This window comes from Mya arenaria, chromosome 13 (assembly GCF_026914265.1).
Source record: "Mya arenaria isolate MELC-2E11 chromosome 13, ASM2691426v1".
Taxonomy (NCBI): domain Eukaryota; kingdom Metazoa; phylum Mollusca; class Bivalvia; order Myida; family Myidae; genus Mya; species Mya arenaria.
The window spans coordinates 34937131-34958933 of NC_069134.1; the positions used below are offsets into that span (position 1 = coordinate 34937131).

The 21803-nt window shown below is 32.9% G+C and overlaps 1 protein-coding gene across 3 annotated transcripts in view; it reads right to left on the reverse strand.

The window, feature by feature from the left end:
- The window catches only part of LOC128213156 (complement C3-like), a 41535-nt gene extending 20633 nt beyond the window's left edge, over positions 1 to 20902 (reverse strand). For all 3 annotated transcript variants that reach the window (XR_008257690.1, XM_052918708.1, XM_052918707.1), the window contains exons 1-24: positions 20775 to 20902; positions 18998 to 19094; positions 17720 to 17780; positions 17352 to 17564; positions 16969 to 17042; positions 16383 to 16538; positions 14922 to 14964; positions 13525 to 13612; positions 12482 to 12584; positions 10739 to 10972; positions 10207 to 10380; positions 9748 to 9840; positions 9304 to 9375; positions 8705 to 8902; positions 8091 to 8240; positions 7765 to 7839; positions 6549 to 6663; positions 5874 to 6018; positions 4902 to 4969; positions 4319 to 4476; positions 1901 to 1984; positions 1421 to 1558; positions 602 to 698; positions 151 to 252 (exon numbers count right to left, since the gene is read on the reverse strand). Coding sequence is in view for 2 of the 3 variants with exons in the window: in XM_052918708.1 (XP_052774668.1) it covers positions 151 to 252; positions 602 to 698; positions 1421 to 1558; positions 1901 to 1984; positions 4319 to 4476; positions 4902 to 4969; positions 5874 to 6018; positions 6549 to 6663; positions 7765 to 7839; positions 8091 to 8240; positions 8705 to 8902; positions 9304 to 9375; positions 9748 to 9840; positions 10207 to 10380; positions 10739 to 10972; positions 12482 to 12584; positions 13525 to 13612; positions 14922 to 14964; positions 16383 to 16538; positions 16969 to 17042; positions 17352 to 17564; positions 17720 to 17780; positions 18998 to 19094; positions 20775 to 20836 (2800 nt within the window). In the remaining variant the exon portion in view is untranslated. The remainder of the gene's footprint in view (positions 1 to 150; positions 253 to 601; positions 699 to 1420; positions 1559 to 1900; positions 1985 to 4318; positions 4477 to 4901; positions 4970 to 5873; positions 6019 to 6548; positions 6664 to 7764; positions 7840 to 8090; positions 8241 to 8704; positions 8903 to 9303; positions 9376 to 9747; positions 9841 to 10206; positions 10381 to 10738; positions 10973 to 12481; positions 12585 to 13524; positions 13613 to 14921; positions 14965 to 16382; positions 16539 to 16968; positions 17043 to 17351; positions 17565 to 17719; positions 17781 to 18997; positions 19095 to 20774) is intronic.
- Between the last annotated feature and the right edge of the window lie 901 nt (positions 20903 to 21803).

The following is a 21803-nucleotide window of genomic DNA, read 5'->3' on the forward strand; positions in this document are numbered from 1 at the left end:
ATTTTGATGGCCGAAGATCTGACTATTTGATAAGGCGGGACTCCTTTTATCGTTTAGCTTTTGGACAAGCCTTTTCAAAGCATTTAAAAAGGTATTATACAATAAAACGGCCTATTCATGTAACAATTAAATGGTCAGAAGTATGTTTACTTTCAATATAGGCTGAAGCCGAGCCTGTTCCAGTCAAAGCTCTTCCTGGTAAAGCAAGATCGATTACGTAAATGCGAACCGATATATCCCCGTGCAGTGGATCTGAAAATATGATAAAATACATAATTGGCAAATTGTTCTTTTGTTATGTCCATGGAAGAACAAGTTAGAAACGTGAATGATTATGCCTTACCCAAGGAAGAACACATGACTTTAGAAGTCCATTTTCGCATCGAAATGTTGCCGAAAAACACTCTCTAATGAAAGTGTGGTTCGAAAAGCCTCTATTTTAAAGTACCGTTCATAGTTCATATTCAGCTATATGCATACACATTTGACGTCTTATGCAAAATAGTATAGCAAGAGGTTTCTTTAACGTACGTAAAAAGTAATATTGTGCCAAGTTTGGTTGTTGATGCTTTGTGATCACTGATGCTTTTTTAATCATTACCGTATGCAGTCACTTGTGGCGAGTTCCTACAAGCCTCCATTTGGTTGTTAGGGTCCAAACAAACGTGGATTTGTGTCGTTTCCATGATGCCCTCATTCTATTTAAGAAGTTCATGTCAAATGTGAATATTGTAATCCTTGCAATTTGTTGCAAATGAATAACTAAGATTAATTCCATTATTTGTTATACATATAGGATATTTGATGAGTTCGGTGTAGACGAAGCGAGTGAAAATGTACATTTTCTATGGCACTCGTAAACTAAAATACGATCTAACACTGAAACCAACATATCTCAGAATATAGAAGACTCAACACTAATTATTCAACAAAATAAAACCCCTTTACATTGAATCTGAACAGGACAAGTTGCACGATTAAGTGTAAATGATAAAATTAGAATGCATCAGACTATTCATGGACATGTATATTGTTAATAAAGATAAGTGGAATGTAATTCTCACTTTTTTCTGTGCCAATAACAGTAAAGATCGGCAAGTACATATATATGTTACCGTAAATATTAATATTCTCGTCACTGACAAGAACTAACGCAAAGCAGATAGTGACGTCGCATATGCAGGCATATGGCATCAGAATGGCATTTATCAAATGTTACGAAACGTACATGTCTATAACTTCATGCGAACGATATTAACCAAACCATAAGACTAAATGCACATTAGTTTAGATAAAGGATCATTGAGTTTGATTTTGTGTTAGGCATTGAACCGTATGCCTATTTACAGAGTTACTGTTCAATATTTGGCTTCTTGCTTGTCTATGCAGTTTCCATTGCATTATTAAGAATACTACTTACAACAACATGAAGCTTCTTTTCGATGACATCGGCCTTCGCTGATGAGTCGGAGGTTACAAATGCTGAAACCGTTACAGTAATGTCCCCAGCTACCAACGGCATGGCCGAGAATGACACGATGTGGGCGCTGTTGGGCTTCTGTTAGGTAATAATGTATTGTTGTACAGCATATAACAAAAAAATTGGGGGAGGTTCCAGGCATCGATATTGCTTGGAAAACGATCCGGCCGAGTCTATTTCGCGGGAGACGTTGGAGCAACACATGGAAAAATGCATACAATAAAAACACAGGAACTTTATTTTTTATCATGATACGGTATTAATTACTTATTAAAACCATATCAGAATTTGATTGCATAGTTTATGACCAGTCTTTTTAACGCCATGCCATGATGTATTTTGGCCCATTAAGTGCTTTCTAATTTGCCGAATTAATTTAACAAAATATTATGTTATATTAGGCTGAAGCTCCATACGTACCAGTTCAAAAAGTGTTCTCGGTGAGTTTTTCCCGGGAGAAGTGCCATAGCAAAGTCCATGAACTCCTTTGAGATACACACTGACCTGAAAAAAAGTTCATAAACTAAATATTTTTCTCCCACTCTTGACCTGAATATCCGGTAATCTGTTCCTAACCCCACCCAGTTTACATCCAAAGCCAACATATTAAGAAATATGAAAACTACTTATTTTAACATGATTATGCAATTTCATTAAATTATCTTAAAATGTGAAAAATAAAGACATTCCCGTTTGTAGAAAAGTGTTCATCTCCTTTTTTCGATAAATCTAAATTATGAAATAAGTATAACAATGCTTTTCAGGTATTTCTTATCTTCAAAATATTGGGTATTCAAACATGGTTTACCTGTTTGAACACATAAATCGAAATCACATTTTAATGTTTCAGCCGCTTTTGTCATCAATTTCGTGAAAACAAATGTATCTACACAATCTTAGTTTAACAGTTTGCACAATAATATTTTTTTCTACTGACTGTCCATTATTTCAACAATTATTGCCCATTAATTCAAAAAGACAGCCCGTTAAAATAATGGACAATTAATAGAAATAAAGTACGAAACACATTCCAATAACCTATGTGCACTTAAAACAGAACAACGGTTGATGTCAGTGACATTTTTAATCGAGAATATCGATTGTATTGTTTGTCATTTTATGTACTGGGATATTATTCTGTGAATTGATAACTTGCTTATCTTTTAGTATTAATCCTTCTTTTGGAGAAAGTATATCAGATTTGCAATTCAAATATAGTCAACTAATTAGTAAAATGGAATTGATTACAAAATGACAAAAATATTCAAGTAAGAAATTACTTAAATACTTTATAAAATAGTTTACTGTAAATATGTACGAGACAAAATGAATGAGAAACCATTGTGGGGTTGATTTTCAAAAGAACAAAAACAACTGTCGATTTAAAGGATGAATCTATAAATCATGTTGAATGTGTAATTGTCCTTTGCATTCTTTAATTGTTTCTGTAAGGTACCCGGAACTACTTACGGCCACCAAGGCCTAAATGTTTAAATGTGAATTATTGCGCACGTTGGTGAATTTATACTATTATCGATCTCTTAAATACATACCAAAATTTCAAAGTTATATATGAATTAGGATGCAAGGCATAATGGGTTTTATAGATTATTAATATATTTTGAAAAATTCCAAATATACACAACAATTATCTGATCTATGACGGATGTACCACGAAAAGCGACACATTATTGGTGCGGATTTTTTTTTTTACAACGTTCTCTATCGTATTTCCTTAGCCATCTCCTGCACGCGTAATCTCAAAAACTGGTACCTTGTGTTATCATCGGTACAATTCAGTGGTGTCTGGTCGATTCGGCCTACTTATCATTTCAGCCTAGTCCTTTTCGGGCTACTTGTTGTCATAAATGCTTGTTTTAAATCGTGTGAATTACGTTCTTAACTGTGATTTAAAATTACTTTTATATATATATATATATATATATATATATAGTTGAATTAAAATTAAGTCAGTTGATTTAGAGCTTAAAACATATATTTGTTTTGTTTTTTAAGCTTTGAACTTTCATTTTATTTCACTTAATTAAATCATTTTATGTTTTGGCTATTTGCAACAATTACACAAACTAATATCCACAATAAGGCCATATATTCTTAAATGCTTATTAAGTGGCACGACATGTTTATAAATCGTTTTTAGTGAATACCGAAAGTAAAAAAAACAACACACTAACAGCATCGAATTTATATTTCTGTATTTTACCGTTAGGCCTATTCATGTTATATGTCGTGCGGGAACATATTACACAAATCAGCACGGTTTTTGACCACATTTGATAATAACGTTTAAAGCTGCACCCTTACAGATTGAACGTTTTGACAACTTTTTCATTTTTTTTGTCCTGGAACGAGCCAAATTTTCCAAAAATCCATGGAAACCAGTTATATAAGACTGCTGACGAAAAATTAGATGGCAGGTGTTTATATTCAAGTTCAATAATTGATGGTTTAAGCATTTTTCTTAAACCGTTAGTAACGGTTTAAACCGTTAGTGCCATAAAACATTAATTTTCGAACGGAAATATGAAAATCTGCGATCTAGTCTTTTGTCAGTATTCTTTTATCATTGCTTTGCAGATATTTTCGCAAAAATTTGCTCGTTCCAAGACAAAAAATAAAAAATGTTGTAAAAATGGTAAATCTGTGAGAGTGCAGCTTTAATGAGAGTTGTTATCATTTAAAAATAATATTTTTTATATAACTAAATTTATCCATAAATAAATGCATACATGTATACCTATATTCGCGGCAATCTCACCGCATCTAAAACTCGCCCCTGTAAAATGTTAGATACAGTAAATATGATAACGAACTTACAGTTTGCGTCTGGTCGTAATAGTTGAATACGGTCGCTTTAATGTTTAAACGTTCAAATCGAGTAGCTTTGTAAGGCAGATCCAGGTGGATAAAGAAAGGCTGGTAGGTCTTTACGTCGACTGATTCAGCAATGCAGGCCCCTTCAGTTGCCGATATACCTTAAATAGTTAAATGAAAATGTTTATTACCAAAACATGATTATGGATTTTTGAAAGATACACGCCAAATCAGTTTTGGACATTATAATTTAAATGAAAGATTGCTACAAAACCCCGATATTATACATTCGTTTTAAGTTTAAAGCTAATCATATAAATCTCATTCTTCGAATGGAATGTTTTACAATTTCCAATTGTTTTGTGTGGCTATAGTTTAGTATGTATTTCATACAATTAACATGAATCATGATCAACTTCCGGTTAAATGACGTGACCTTTAGCCATAGTATTTCCCCTTGAACTTCATTGTTTACAGGATGGGTTAACATAGAGAAAGAACTGACACTTAACGCTCAGTTTGTCCTATTTCTATACTTTTGTCCTCCAGACAATTGAACATTTTTAAAAGAAAAACGAAAGTTTACCGATGGCTTGAACACTCCACTCTGTTATTGAATCTCTGTTTCTTATTCTTTTTTCCAAATATCCATCACTGAAATACAATCCTAAAATTTATAACTATATCATTACTTAAGCGAATTATTTGTGAGTTCTTCTATGCATTAAAAAAAATAAAATTCTCATAAGTAGCTTGGCCTCGAATGCGGTGAAGCATACTGCAATATTACACTGAAACAAAAATTGTATCTTTATTTAAGCCAAATAACGTCATACCAGATTTTTTATTCCCAGTATTGTGTGCTATTGCTTTTTTACAGATAATAATAGATGAAATGAGTTCAACAGTAAAACTCACTGTTTGAAGAGATAAAATAATCAATATATGATCAACCGTCAATTCTCACTGAAAGCTAGAAAAAAGCTAAAAAATGCTTGATATCTCGCCCATTTTCTATGTTGCAAAATTAGTAAAAAACCTGATTCTATCAGAGAGATTAAAGCAAATTTTATTACTTTGCTGAAGTTTAATTCAAATATATATTTAAGTACTACTTAACACACGAATTAATTATTTACAAGCCTACAGTATCAAACATTTCGAAAAATAAGTTTCGAATAGTAGTTTTTTGGTCCTGCAACAATGCCGACCTTGTTAACGTAATTTATTGCAACAATGGACTTGCTTAGTGTATGTTAGCAAAAGCAAATTGTACATGTATGCTCTTTAAAAGTTAGTTCATGGTGATATGTCAAAGTATGTGCCAAATGGCCGTCAAAACTGCAGTCGCTTTCTTTTGATGTGTGAAGTCGAGCGACAGGCTAAATACGTTGAAATACTATGTTCATTTTTAAAATGATGTAGTTTCAAATGATTGCAAAACTAACGTTTTCAAATATTATATGTGTGACATATATAATCAAATGCAATTATTTTATTGACCTTATTGTTGAACAAAGGATTACACCTTTGTTAAGTTACTAGTATTTAAACTTACTTCAGTTGGTGTTCTTCAAAGAAATACGAGGTCTCGACATTTGATCGCTCCCTTGGAGTGACCCCTAGCAGCTCTAAAAAGGTGTTTTCATCTGTTTTATACTGGTCATCATCAGTTAGGATGGATCTTCTCTCCAGGCCGTGGTCTAGAATTATATGAATTTGGTGTGAGCTTTATTTCATCTATTTCAGCACTAATGGGATATAATCTTTCCTTTGCAGTTTCATATTTGAGCATTATCATACGTTTGATTTAAAACAGTTAATATGGATATAAATTTCTCTTTCTGGACATGATATGTGTTTCATCTTGCAATTACTTTTGTATTACCCAAAATGTATATAAATCGAAACGTCAGTAACAACTATTTAGCTCCGAAATAAGTGTTTCCAAACGAAACTTGTAGATTGAACTGATGCATGCGTGTGAAAGATGTTTTTTTTTTCTGCGGCAGCCTATGCATTGGTATAAAATCATACAATAAAGAGCCATACCAAAATATCTAAAATGAATTAGATGTGTGTATTCTAAACTACAAGTCATTGTGAACTTTTGGTTGAATTGTTAACTTTTACAAGTGTATAAAATCCAAACATGACAACTGAAGTCCGCATTTTAACTTCATTTCGATTATTTGGTGAATCTAAATGAAACAATAATTTAACAAGTGCTTACTTAGTGAAGAAACGCTCCTTCGACGTCTCATTTTCACTTTGTCACAGTGTTCACTAGTTCGTGTCAGGGCTGCTTGGTCTACATTTGCATTTGTCAATATCGTTAATCCTGTATTCTACAATGAAAAAGTGTTAGTTAGCTCTAAGCAGGGCAATAATGTAAGGTCAACACAGGGAAGCCTATATTTTCAAAATTACAGTGTGTTTGGTTTAATCAAGGCATATTTTTGTCAATATCGTTTATCCTGCATTTTTAAATTTAAAGCCTTCGCTGTTTTTAAAGGGGCATATTGATCGGTCAATATCATTTATCCTGGATTCTGAAAAGACAGTGTCTATATTCAGGGAAATTTGATTCACTATCGTTAATTTTGTCTTCTAAAATGATGTGCTTAGGGCACATTGAGGGTCAATTTTGTCATTCCTGTATTTTGAAATTTAACGAAAATGCATTTTTTCTCAGGGCAAATTATGGTTTGTAAAACACGTGTGTATAGTTAAAACATAACATTTTGAAAAAATAACTTTTTCCCTTCATTTTAAGAACAAATTTGTTTCAAGCTTGAAATCTTTGGAACAGATATCAGTGCATGCATTAACAAAAGAACAACGTGCAAAAGTCTGGTGTTTTGCCATTTGAATACTAAAGATAACATTGTGCTATAAGTTATATATTCCTTTTACCGTTTATGCATACAAGGAATTTTTGTTGTTGTTGTTTTCGGTTTAATCAGCGATAAACTATTAGTTTACATAAAAAAGCTAAGTTGACGTCTCAAGACGAGCAAATAACATTTTTGGTACACTAAGTTTAGTTAAAATATAGGATGTAAAGCGGCTTACTTTGTTTTACCATTTACTTTTTTACCTTTTTCGGGATTGTTTGGATAAGAGTGAGGTTGTGCACATAAACTGGTTTAAAACCCCAGTAAATATACATTTTACTGACCGTTCGAAAGACGGTAACTAACAAACCTTAATACACAACCCTAGTTATTTATATTGTATATTCAGTGTGTTGTTTGTGGAGTTTTGTGTTGTTGTGCCTTGTTAATGGTTTGTAATTGTTTTTGTTATTTTATCTATGTCATTGTGACATTAAACGTGGGTTATGTTTAAGTTTCGAATACTGAACTTGTTTCTGTAGTTTTTCATATAAATATTTATATCAGTAGCGAAATTGAATGAAGCATATACGTAAAACGCAATTAAATTACCTTGAAAATTGCTTCGCTATTCTGGCCACTGCCGTCTCCACAGCCAAGGTCATGGGAGTCCAAGGCTTGGAATATCTGAATAAAACAAACATGTAGGCATTTATTCCGAAGAATCTAACACAATCATTTTAGTAATAAGGGATTCCAGAGTAATGCGTCAATCATGCTAACACCTTCTTTCTTTCTTTACTAATTTGATAAAGTAATTGAGATGTATTGTGTGTGTTTCTTATGAGAAGTTATTAATCTGTTTTGTCAGAATATCGAAACAACAAATTAACAAATCCAAATGTGTTCAAAACACGTCATATTTGTATCAGTAATACCGTATCGTGTTTGATGACGTTGTCTCTGTTACGCAATAACAAGGCTTTGTCAATGATGTTCAACCCGACCCACATATCACTAGGTCCGGTCACCATTAGTGTACCTATTGCGCCGGGGTATTCCATTGTCTTCCTGGTGGTCAACCTAAGCTAGAAAACATAAAAGACAGCAAATATGTCATGTAGGTACTGCAATTACCTGCTTTGCGAGTTGTTCTCCCGTTATAATGAATTGCAATCATCCACTGGAACAAACACCTTTTATTTTTATCTTATGGTTATAGGTGGTAATAAAAGACATTTAATCACATTAAATTATTAAAACGCAACAACATGTAAAACTAAAAATGAAAATACAAATAAACGGAGAACATCCGCCTTTGTTAACTTGTTTATTGTAATATTATAGGCCTAGTACAGATATAGATTGTATAAACGGCATTGAAAAACTACTATTACTCTGAATATGTTTCTTTAATATAATATGAAATCATTTGCAAACCTTAGTAGTCATTCTAAAGAGGTTGACTAACCTTCGAACAACCCTCCTTTTAGTTTGGAGACTTTTAAGCAAGGATATTTGCGTTAGTTCTTACCCTGTCCTACATACATACCGGTTCACCCTTGCACATGGGGTCTACCGCAAACTTTGTCGAGTCAGCCACTATTCCATCTCCATGTTTGTCAACATAAAACGCGAGCAATCGGGCCCCAGGAGAAACCTTCTTAAGGATGTGGTTTTCCATTCGAATGTTGATTTCATTTGTCGGTTGACTAAATGAAGTGTACACAATTTCTCCACGTGAAACAATCTAAAACAATACTTTGCAATAAGCAAGGTTTTTGTGTTTCTTAGAGAACCATTCAAACGTGTTTTTGCCGCATATTTATGTTCATAACATTATTGGTTAATTGTATGAAAAGATCTAATACAAAAAAAACATAAAGTAATAAAGGAATGAAATCTTCGTAAGTTTAAAGGTGTGCACGTACCATGTGAAAATAACACAGATGTTGTTGAACTGATATATGATCACTACTTGATTTAAATATAAAACTTTGTTTGATTAGCGATATACGACAGTAATACATTTTGAGCACCGGCACGTTATTAGTTGAATATTTAAACATAGTTTTTAATAAAGCATGTAAGATGCTCGGGTTAGTATTTCGTAATTAACAGTAAGAAATAATCAGCGGTTCCTTAACATACCATCATCATAATTCCAGTAAATTGACTGAACGGATACATGTTTGTGTAAGCTCTAATAAACGGTGCATTGTCCTGGAACGAAAATAAAATAATGATATTACATGAGTGCCTTGGTTTAAAACCAACGCTTCGTCAAATATTTTATTATCATCAGCTTTCTGTTGTACGAAACATGATAGTTTTTTTGGTTTGGTACAGAAAGCCGGAACATTTATTTATTGGTCAAAATTAATCCAATTATACCCTTCAAAAATACAAATTTGTTTGAATATTCGTCACAGGCTGAAGATAACCTATCAAACGATCTCATACAATTTGCAACTGAATTCGCGTTTTTACCTAAGAGGATGCAAATAGAACACAAAATTAAATCCGAATCAGGCTTTTTTTAAAACGTTTAATTCTTACAGTCTCTAATATATACCGTGCGCAATCGATAATTACCCTATCCACTATGTCAACAACCATTTGATTGTTGCCGATGTAAGGTTTGACGTGAAAATCGACGGTCTCTCCAGGGTAATCTATGGAATGTACCTGCGAGTGAATAAAACAGAATGTGACAAATAAGATAACAACAACATATTAGTCACTGGCAACAAATATAAGTAACTATTAATCATCAATTACAATATATTCGTTTTTGAATGTATAGAAAGAAAGCCACTTTGATACGGCTTTCTGTTTCTGCTACGTCATAAAAGTATTTGGCAAACATAAAAAAGCTATCTTTTAAGATATTTCAAGCAAAAACTAATATATCATATTCTTTATTTAATTTTCAATGTATAGACTCCATTCAAGGTATAGGACGAGGGTGTTTATAATCCATTGAAAATGCTCAGATGTTTAGACTTAGATATGAGGTGTGTATTAAATTAGGCTCAACACGCTCATATTTACCTGAAAGAGCAATTGTTGTTGCTGAGTTGCTGTTGAAACATGTACCAAAAACTGTCCTATGTCATTCGTGATGTACTCATCTCTAACCATTCTTCTTTCTTCGTTTCCCTCGAACAAACGAATCTTTATTCTCTGATTGTCTGCTTTTCGTCCATTTACGTAGATCATGTCACCCTGAACGAAAACGACATAAAAAAACCACATTTATAATACTGCATTGCGTGAAAATCAGACGTATGATTATTAAAGTTTTGATAGTAACTGTACCTTGGTTCACAAGCGAAGTTGTTGTTTTCCTATCTGTATCATACCTTATCATATCAGACAAATTCTATCAATAAACCGCCTCGAAGAATTCCCTTTCAAATCAAGATATACGATGTTCGTATCAACTATTTTTTTAGAGCGTAAATAAGGTACGTTGCGATCAAGAGGTAATGAGAAATTTTACATTTTTAAGGTTTTTATTTTTCAAACTGTTTTGGTGGCATGCATGCACAATCGTTGTTTTGTTATGTTGTAAACTCATTACCTTTAAATAATAACTTATGCCAGGTCTATACGTGTTCTTTGACCTTGAAAGATCAAAGCGGAAGGGACTCTTTGTGAATACAAGGAAATCCTCTGATGATTTCTCTTCTTTCCCAGTAGCATCCTCAATGACGTCAGACTCGAGAAGCAAATGTGCATTTTCGGGAAAACCCCTTCGACGTGCATTTTGTAAGTCACGGACGTTAATAGTAAACTCTGTCAAGCCATTGATAAGCTATAAAGAAAGTATAAAGAACTAAAGTAAGTAGACGATTTTTAGCAGAAGGAATGAAATAAAAAGTTTAAACAATCATATATTATATTAATAAACATAACATATTGATAATATGCAATATTTAAAGCTGGTAGGAACTTATTTCAATAACTACATTGTTGCTGATGAAATAAATAAATGTTCACTGCACTTGTCCTCAAACCGGCCGCGGTTATTTTGTGACTTAAGTGCTTTGGTCAATTTATTTCCGAAGTAAGAGGACATTTTATTTACAAAGTGTCGGTATATTATTCTAATGAATATACTTCAAGTTGTTTTGTTAACGTAGTATCAAAATGATTTAAATTTCGGATCCTATAATAATGAGTTTATCATGGGTGTTACCTGATATTATTAATCAACTATTACGTATTTGACGAGATACAGAGACAATTGCTGTACCAATACCAGACAATTGAATTCAATATATGCCAGAACTCTCTCAATATCGACCAAACTCGCCTAATATGAGTTTCCTCCGTTTTGATTGGCTACCAAACTCGCCTAATATATGATTTGAGAAATGGGCCTTTTTCATTGGCTGTCGAAACTCGCCTAATATGAAAAATGTGCTGGAAATTATTTCTAAAGGTAGCCATTTTGTTTGCCGTTTTCCGACTGTTTTGAAAATTTTGTGCTTCGTATAACTCAATTTGGAATGCTTGAACCTAGTGAATACTTGAACAACGTTGAATGGTTTGATATTACAGTTGTATTTAACCTGTTGGTGGATTTTGATGTCAATAAGCAAGAACGCGCACACGTTCTTGCTTATTAAACCTCATATTCGAAAAAAATAGGAAGTCTTAAAGCGACTAACTTAAATCTACGCAAATGATAAATGTGTTTCATCTGAAATCTGAAACAGTTAGTTTGTTTCCTTACACTAAGTGTAGTTTCTACTATATATCAACAACATACTAGAACAGTTTTATATGAGTTATCTTAAATGTATTAAAGCAAAATTATACACTCACGGATAAACTCCTATCAGAACACATGCATTATTAAAAATTGGATAGCATTATGGTTTATATAAAACCAAGACTGCATTTGCTTGTTGCTCGGATGCATAAGATATTTAGCTTATATATGTAAGGATGTCTATAGATATTAAGTTTTATAAGTTGCCTTCTCTCAGTGTCTTAATAGTTGCAGTCAAACATATAGTAAAATTCAAACTACAATAAATTAATATAACTATTTGTTTAACATGTCATATTCATGGGAGGAAAATTTTTAAGATAGGCTTATGCAAATAGTTTTATTGTTTTGGACCTAAGTATCGATGTACCGAAGAAGGCTATAATTTGTTCTTTTTTTTCTTTGATCTCTATTTTCGAGACGCCAGATTGGCATGCATCGCTTCTCCAAAGCAAACTTGTTTCATTTTCGACAAAATGGTATAAAAACACAAGCAAACATAACTTCCTCGAAAGTTTTAGTATTCACATGTAAATTAGAACTTACATCATTTCGAGTTTCAGTGAAGACTTCATTTTTGGCTCCGTTATCTTCCACAATGCTGAACTGCAGTCCCGCAGATCCCTGTACCTTCTCTCCGTACACATACCTGGAATAATAATAATATCTTTGAAATATTTCAGTATGGAAAACGATAGAGATGATATGTGTTACTATCTAAATCATGTTTGACTTCCTTAATAATCATGACCTTGACTCATTTCGCTGGCGTAAGGAGGCTTTGTGTAAACGCTTATATCTCATCCCATGATTAAAATTATGATATAAAGCTCCAAAAATGAGCATAAAAGATACAGATTTGTTTTTGATTTCAGTGTAATATCGTATTTTATTCAACTCGTGATCATTGATTTTATTTATATATAAAGCATTGATTACTTAAACATATTTTACGAGTTGCGAAGCCACGAGTGAAATTTCAATTTGCTAAGACAATCGTGAAATCAAAGACGATCTTACACTGAAATCAATAAACATGCTCTATATAGTGTATATGTATTTTTCTACTAGGTCATGGCCTTCAGGATGTTTCGTCAATCAATATTGAATCTACATTTCAACATTGTATATGCTTCAAAATCTTCCGAAGTCGCAACAAGAACTGTGATGCCACATAGTGATGAACTAGGTTTTTTTGGAAAGTTTCATTTATAACACAAGGTTTAAAAAGACATTTGGAGTAAATACAGAAGCAAACCGATGATTTTACAGGGACATTCTATGCAATTTTAGATTAATTAAAATCGATGAATTTTATTGTAACAAAGTGAATGATTTGGGATGCGGAATTCGTTTTATTTTTTAAATTTTACTAAGAGCTGTACATACAGGAATCTCAAATACTTGTACTATATTGGAGTTTCGTATATATATATATATATCAATCCCCATACTTGAACGGCTTCAAGGTATCGAAAATGACTTAAATATGTAAAACTTGCTGAAGTCATAACTTCGATAACTTGAAGCCGTTCAAGTATGGGGATTGAAATATATACGAAACTCCAATATAGTACAAGTGTGCTTACGTAGCCTCAACTCTAACTTTAATCTCTTCTGTGTTCTCCAAGATGTATTCGTCCGCACTCGTTATGTTCACTCCAAACGTCGGCAAAACTGGAAAAGATATAGAGGATATTTGCTTATTTCAGTATGAGATCGTATTTTACAAAACAATGAATCATAGAAAAAAACCATTATGACACGAGAGCAAACTATCAAAGGGGTGAAACAATTATTAAATCCAGGCTTCAATCTCACAAAAATTGTAATGTCAAATAAAATCATAACATTTTATCTTATCATATTTCCACTAAAGCGCATTTTTTTTATTAAAATATTCTGATTAAAAACTTAGCCAAGTTTCAGAGACAAAATAAAATAAATTAGCTTTTTTTTAAAAGCAACGTTTTTGAAATCATAATGACGAAATACGAAACAGTATATTCTTGTATAATGCCAAAATCTAATAATAAAAATACGGTTACATAGAGCTGACACGTGAGACCTATTTTAATATATACCTGTTCAGTTTCCGTCTAAAATATTACATTATTTAAAACACAAAGTATTGAAACCGGAAGAGAATCCTTATGGCAAACTAAATTTTCTGATTCCGTATATCATAGAAGCAGAGTCAGAAATGAGCAAATCACTAACTCGATTCTATTCAAGCAAACAATTACGCCTTTCGTCGACTTTAAATACATTTTTTTAAGGAAACAATGGCATATTTTAATGTTGAATTTACTTAGATGTTATGACATTAAACCAATACTTGTGAAAAACTACTTAAACAAGCTCAGTAGCCAAAAGTTTAAACATAAACCTCGTTTAATGGCACAATGTAAACGGCAAAAACATAGTACACAGAAACAAAAGAATCACAAATAAGAATCATTTAACAACAGCACAAAACTCCACAAACAGCACAATACTCTTTCAGTCAGTTTATCTGTGGGATTGTTATATATTTGTGAGATAAGGGCTGGATTTTATAAGTCCTTGCGCAAACATGCATCGCACTCAATCTTAGGCCACGTGCATGTGGACACGAATATATACAAACCAACAATTACCAGAAAATAAAATAATACCTATTTATCTCGTGGCCAAGACTTACTTACTCATTCCCATGGCGTATTTTGTCGTGACTACGAATTAAAATCTCGTTCCCGTGACTTAGTTCTCTCTGAGTCGTGGGAAAGATTGAATTAGTCGTGGGCACGAGAAAAAAATCACACGTGTCACCTCGATGTCACCGTACACTTGTCGCGGCCAGATGGAGCAGACTAATTTAGTGTAATGGTTAAATGTAATGATCGTAACATATGTTACAATTAATTATATATACAGAAACATGGTTTATTTTTCATAATAGCTATGCAAGCATCAGTAAGTGCAACGAGCAAAGACTACACCTTACCGAATTCTTTGACCTCGAATGGAACAATTGTTTCGGTATCGTACTGAAAATAGTAAATTCTTGATCTAATGGAATTGACACTACACTATATTTTGTACAAATCATAGAAACATTAACGCAACAACAAATCCATTTATAGCTAAAAGTTTTTGGTTTGAATTAAATACTTAAGAACAAGTGCAAACTTATGATATCCTAAAAAAACTGCTGAATTGTAACCGTTAATCATACATCTATTTATAAATATTGGTTTCTTTGCCCCACCAACGTGAGCTATGTTGTATTCAGCTCATATATAATGATGATTAAGTTAATTATATTTAACAAATATAAAGCTAGTATACCAAACAGAACATGTAATAGGTATATGTTAAGCTTGTTAACTAAACAGCTCATATGATATTCATATGTCAAGCTTATAAACTATACAACTCATATAATATATATATAAAAAACTTTATATAATATTAAGCTCGTGAAGAGATTGTCAGTTCTTGTTCAGGTTGTCATTATCAATTTTATAACGTAGTGTTTTCACACCGGGTGATTCAGTATATCTGAAGATAATGATTGACTCCTATTTGTTTCGACGAAATTAGTTCTGGTTGGGTTTTTTGTTCAGTGTTACTGTTTGACCTGACACATTGCCTCTTATCTCGAACTGCTTTTATATCTACTTGTTTCAGCGAAAGCTCCGGACAGCGCCAAATCTCCCTACGCAGACCAGACCATTACGAATGTTGCGGACGGGGCTCCAATCACACAATTAGTAAAACCTCTGAACCTATTTCTGTACCGCTGCTCACCAGGGTTGGCCACAGAAGGTGCCTTTGTGATTGTGAACATTCGTTACTTTGTGAACAATCGTTATGGGGATGATATGTATGGTCAAGTAACAAATCCGTTATCCGCTGTCCTTAAAAAGCCTGGCATTCTGCTGCCAAAATTTAAAATTGAATAACATTAATATATGGAAATTATCAATTTGTGTAGATTATTAAAATATGAAGTGTTTTTACAACTAGCTGTTTGGATATTGTGATTTGTGACATTGTGTAACGTGAACAGTTTCCTATAGTGTTCATAGCTTCTAGAAAGGTAATTTAAAGTCGTTGTTCAAAACTTATGTGAAAAACTATAGAAGCAAGCTCAGTAAAACAGTATAACCGGGACCATTAACATGTGTATATAATAAATCCGTAGTTTACTAGTTGAAAAAGATTCCTTGTTAAAGATTTGAACTTGCATGGTGTCTGTCGATGTTATGTATATGAAAAACTTGTATAGTAAATATTTCATACAATAAATCTACAGTTATATACAAAAATGTGTCTTGTAAAACATACAGCACGAAAACAACTTTCATATTTGTATTATATTTCCTGGACAAGATATCCGATTGTCTAAAACATAGAAAAATAAAGTGCATGTGTAGATTTACTTATCTTCGAGCTAAAATACCTGTCCTGCCAAATATGCTTTTATGGTCCATTCCCCGATTTGTGGGTACGGGGGAATCATGAACCTGTGTCGGAAAAAGCCGTTCATGCTGCCTTTAAAGGTTCTACGGTCCACGGTCTTTACCCCTGCATCGCCGGCGATATCAGACGATGGTGTCTTGAAAAGAGGTGATAAATATTTACATGCCGTTTTGCCTTCTCTCTTATATATACATTAATTTTCAGCTTTCTAGGTAATGGATTTCCGACGATGTATACCAGTTTGCACAATAAATCAATACAAGAACACAATTTGAATTGAGCGTGCACAAAGAACGTGAAAACTCTGTATTTAATAACCCTATTGATATATTATAGATAAGAGGTTGAGGGAGATAAAAAAAATCTGCCAAGTAAATCCGGTCGTCATTTAAACATACACAATAAAAAATGAAGAGCTTTCGTACGTAAATCAAGTTTGTCAAGGACAGTAAAGGTTTGTGTTTATAAATTTGTTTTTATGTCATAAACATTTCAGATTTATCAGAAATAATATCATGTTACTATATGAAATATAAGCATTTCGATCTTATTCCTGCTTTACTTACTCGAAAATCTAAGGAGACATTTTGATCTCGTATTGGCTTCAAAGATTCATCCATCGCAAGAACACGAACACTCACTGAAAACCAAACTCATACATATAATAAATCTAGTATTTGTTTGAAGCCTCGGTCATTGATAATAACAGAGGCATTGTTTTAATATACGACGTTCCATAAGCCAGTCTGATGCCATAAACAGCATGTAATGCCTTATTTGGCTGCTTGTTACAATATAGCAACCTGTCAGGAGTAATGGCAAAATCCAATATATGAAAATCTTCGATGATGACCTACGGCAATCGTTTAATATCGTATGTAGTAGAACAGCTAGTAGACTTAAAAACTGATTGTAAAATTAGCCCTATCAATCATCGATAATAATATACCAGCTTCCATGGGTGTATACAGTGGTTTGTCCGTCTGAACGATCAAGTACCCAGACGTGTAACCAATAGGAATCTCTCTTGTAGACTGGCTGCCATCCGGGAAATACGCCACCATAGTAACGTGGGTCGGTTTCTGCTCCTTCTTGGTCCCGGCTTCTAGATACCCCATAACATTTTCTGCCGTCACCTTCATTGTTACCACATTGCTGTTTTCTGTGAAATAATGTCTTGATGTTTAATACTAGGGACCCATGCATTACATAAGCATTTTTGATTTGGTTGAACTTATTATTTCATAATAAACGTATTATAGGCATATATGAAAAAATGGGCTTTATAGTTCATTGTTTAAAATTACCATTAATTACCTTGGCTCATAACTATCGCTTGCTTCTGAGCAATTTGAACGTCATCCAAAAACAACTTTATCTGCAATTAATAATAAGCTCATGTTACATAAGACCATTCAAAATAAGCTCATATAGATAAGGAAGTGATGAGTCAGACTTGGCTAGTATTCAATATTTGTCTCGGTTGAAACTGGTTATCTGGGTATCAGGGTATCTGGTTATATAGCGTCGTTTTATTTATAAAGAAAAAATATTCCAAGCACTATTATTCTTTGATCCAAGATATTTAATTATCTGTAGCTCTCAAAAAGTCTTCATCATGGCGAATAAGCCCTATGATTATAATCCTATATATAGCGTCGTCAGAGATAAATTAAATGCAAATTATAATAGTTATTATATTTGCAAACACTAAGCAGAGAACGAACTGAATGAAATATGATTCTAAACTTGAAATCAGAGTGATATTGAATACCAAGCTAGATATTGATATACGAAGCATGTTAGTGCAAATATTCAACCTATTCTTGAGGCGCTTTACATGCATCTTCAATCTTGGTTAATCGTACTCTGATCGACTTATCTTGGTTTATTTTATCTTTATTAAAAATTGTTGGGATAAGAGTGACGTTTGTGCAAATAAACTGGTTTAAACCCCTAGTAAATTTACATTTTACGTTGCCCATTGCCACTAAACCGGGTTTATGTTTAAACTTTTTGCTACTGAGCATTTTTCTGTAGCTTTTTGCATATATATTACTATTTGTGTGTTGGCATGACCTCAGACTATTTTGATTTATTTCATGCGTGATCTTTTATTTCAAACCATGACACTTGTATCGGTGTTGACGTCGACATTAATACCATTGCTATGTCTGCCCGATCTATTCCTTTAAGCATAGTGAAAGTGACATTCATATTCAAAAGTAATACATACACATGTGTAATAAACATAAATTTTGAGTGATCAACCTATAACTACTTCCTAGGTAGTGCAATTATGGAAACTATTTTTTATTGATAACAAGATTGTAACTATGTATTAAATAGCTGAAAACGCAAAAGTAAGAAATAATTGTAGAGTGCTAAACTATTTAATGCGATTAATTTTTGTCTCATCAGGTAGAACTACCGTGTCTGCACATTTCTTTCAAATAAAACTCGGTATCCCTCATAAAAAAAACAACATTGTTTTCGATTTTTGTTCATCCCTTTTGATATAATAAATCAATTGTATCAATTGTTGTAAATCTTATATGGGTATAAGAGTTTATCTTTAAATAATAATCCTCTTACCTGAAAATATCCTCTCCCGTTTCCAAGGACTCCCGTCACGAGCGTTTCCTCGTGATTGAGACGGAACACATTGGGTGCCACCACATACCAGTACTCCCTGCAACGGGTATGTAGGTTTACACTTGAAAACATTTGATTCTACCACATACAATTGTTTACATATTGTAAACATTTGGTTCAACCACATACCAGTAATCCTTGAAAAGTGTGCGTAGTGAGTTTTTCCATATACCAGTTATTCATGACGGTGTACGTAGTTTTAAATAGTGTACCGTATGAACATTGTTTCATTTCATGCCAGACGTCCATTCAAATATGAGTAGTTTTACTTAATTTTATTTTATCTCCCCCCAGTAAACCCATAAATTGATCAAATATTAACATGCATATAAAATTATGTGTAATTGTGTAATAAAACCCCTCCCATTTGAAGCTGTAATGCGGATTTTGCCATCCGGAAAATTTACCTTTAGCATAGAAAAACTAAATAAAACATTCCAGGTACCAAAAAGGCATTTAAAAAAACTCAAGTAACGGTTTCGGCAATGTTCATTTTGCTGACAAAGAATTAAAGATGTATCATAAATATGCCAATCCTTAAGCGTCAAAATAATATTGATGTAGAGCAAACACATATATCGAATAGTTTAGACACTTGTTTGTGTTTATTAATTGTTGATAGGAGCTTTTATTTCGATCCTCATTGCCCTTTAACTGTTTAGCAAAACTGGTTCCCGGGAAGAATAACTCTTCAATCGCAGAGTTGTATGTTATGATGGAAAAGATACCGTTCAGAAAGGAAATAACAAAAAATAACAAAAAGACGTGTTTTGTTGTGTCAATTTTATTGTCATGGGCATTCACATTTTGTTTAACATGATTCTTTAGCAAACTTTCAGCTTAAGTGTCGGGTTTGACGCTGTGCATAATATCATGTATGTGACGTCGCGCAAAATTGCATTTTTCGTATAAATTCAAAGGCTTTTATTTAAGTCATGCGACTTGCCACGATGGGATTTAAATTTCAATATTTTCCTTTTCAAGGTGTAATAAACTAACAATTTCATAAGAAATGTATATAATTCATGTTCATATTAAACCAATTTCGTGGGAAAATGATGAATGCATCAAAATTTGCGAAGGGGATAATATGTAAAATCAGCTGTATCTTATTACTTGTAATAATTGGATTAACGTCTGATTTTATTGAAAATGGCATGTGCACGCTTAATGTTATATATTCGGGATGGAATTAATAAATTGATTTTTAACGTTACATAATTAAGGGTTATTTTCGAAAATAGTTTTATATTTATAACTGCTTCAATCGGTATAATCAGTTCATGTCTTACATAATGTTTCGAGCCTTTTGTAAAATTCCCAATACATGTTAAACTATAAATTTATTATAGAAATATGTCGATATCTAACCTCCAAAATACTGATCACTACATTATACAGAAAAAAACAATATTCATAAAGAATTGTTCTATAGTGCTGTATTTGAATTCAGGACCTTAAGCATTCTTTCAAAATACTCAATTCAATAAAGTATGGACTACATTTGTTTGAGTACGAACATGTGTCATGATTTTCTCAACCCGTTTTTCATTACATGCGTTGTAACCAAATAGCGAACACTAAATATTGGAATAACAGCATACAGTAAATACTTTTTCTTTGCCTATTTCGTGCTAACACATTGAGAAAAATGACATAACGATTAGAATTACTGTGCCAATGCGAAAGATTAAAGATAAATAAAACATGATCTTACTTTGCAAAGCCAGTTGGAATCAGGAATCCACACAGAATAAAACTTAGTTGAATAACAACCATCTTCACTCATGGCGTGTTAAATTTTAAATGGGGTAAAATCGCTAGATAAACTGCTTTCTGTTCCCGAATTTCTAAGAATCACAGCTAGTTCAACTGCTAAGTAATAAATCAAAACTGGCTTATCTGCTAGCGCACACATTGCGTACTCTTGTTTATAATACCAGGAGAAATTAGAAACAACCAATAGTCTTAACCGCCTCAGTTCTCAGAACAATATTTTAGACAAAAATAACAACTTTCAAAGCGAAGGTTGTAGGTTGTGTCTTTTCACAATCAACTTTCAAAATAACATTTTTTCCACTGATACCTGATTGAGGCGTTCACGAGTCGATTTGAAACAAATAAGTACGGTTAAACAGAGTGCTGAATATCTAAGCACATTTTCAAGCACATATTAGTAGGCCTTTTATACATTTGTACGAGTATGTGAGTAGTTCGATACTGCACGTTCACATGGTCATTCATGTTTTACTTTTTGCTTGCTACTTTGACAATCATCAATTCGAATAATTTAAACTTTTGTAAATGCACGTCATGCACACACAAATTTTGTTGACACACAATGACACTATTTAATCAGTGACGAACATATACTGTTCATATGTTAACAGTTTAAAACAACTTATATTACTGGTATATGATATATTCCGAAAACATTAAACAAACGCGTATAACTGCAATCATATTTATCTTTTTTTGATCAGCTGCCTGTGTAAAATGCAGCGCCGATTTTTTTTATCGAATGTTCGGGCCCCGATGTTATTTTCAGGAGACTTTTTCGTTTCGTATACTATATTATACTCGATACTCAGGTTCAATTGTTTATTTGCTCAAATGCTTATACATCCATATAATTTAAATTGTGACAAAACAATTTATTTGTACTGTAAAATCGATAATAATGTGCCCCCCCACCCCAAAATTACTTGCCAGCCCGCTGGGGGGCACGGGCCCTCGGTGCCCCCGG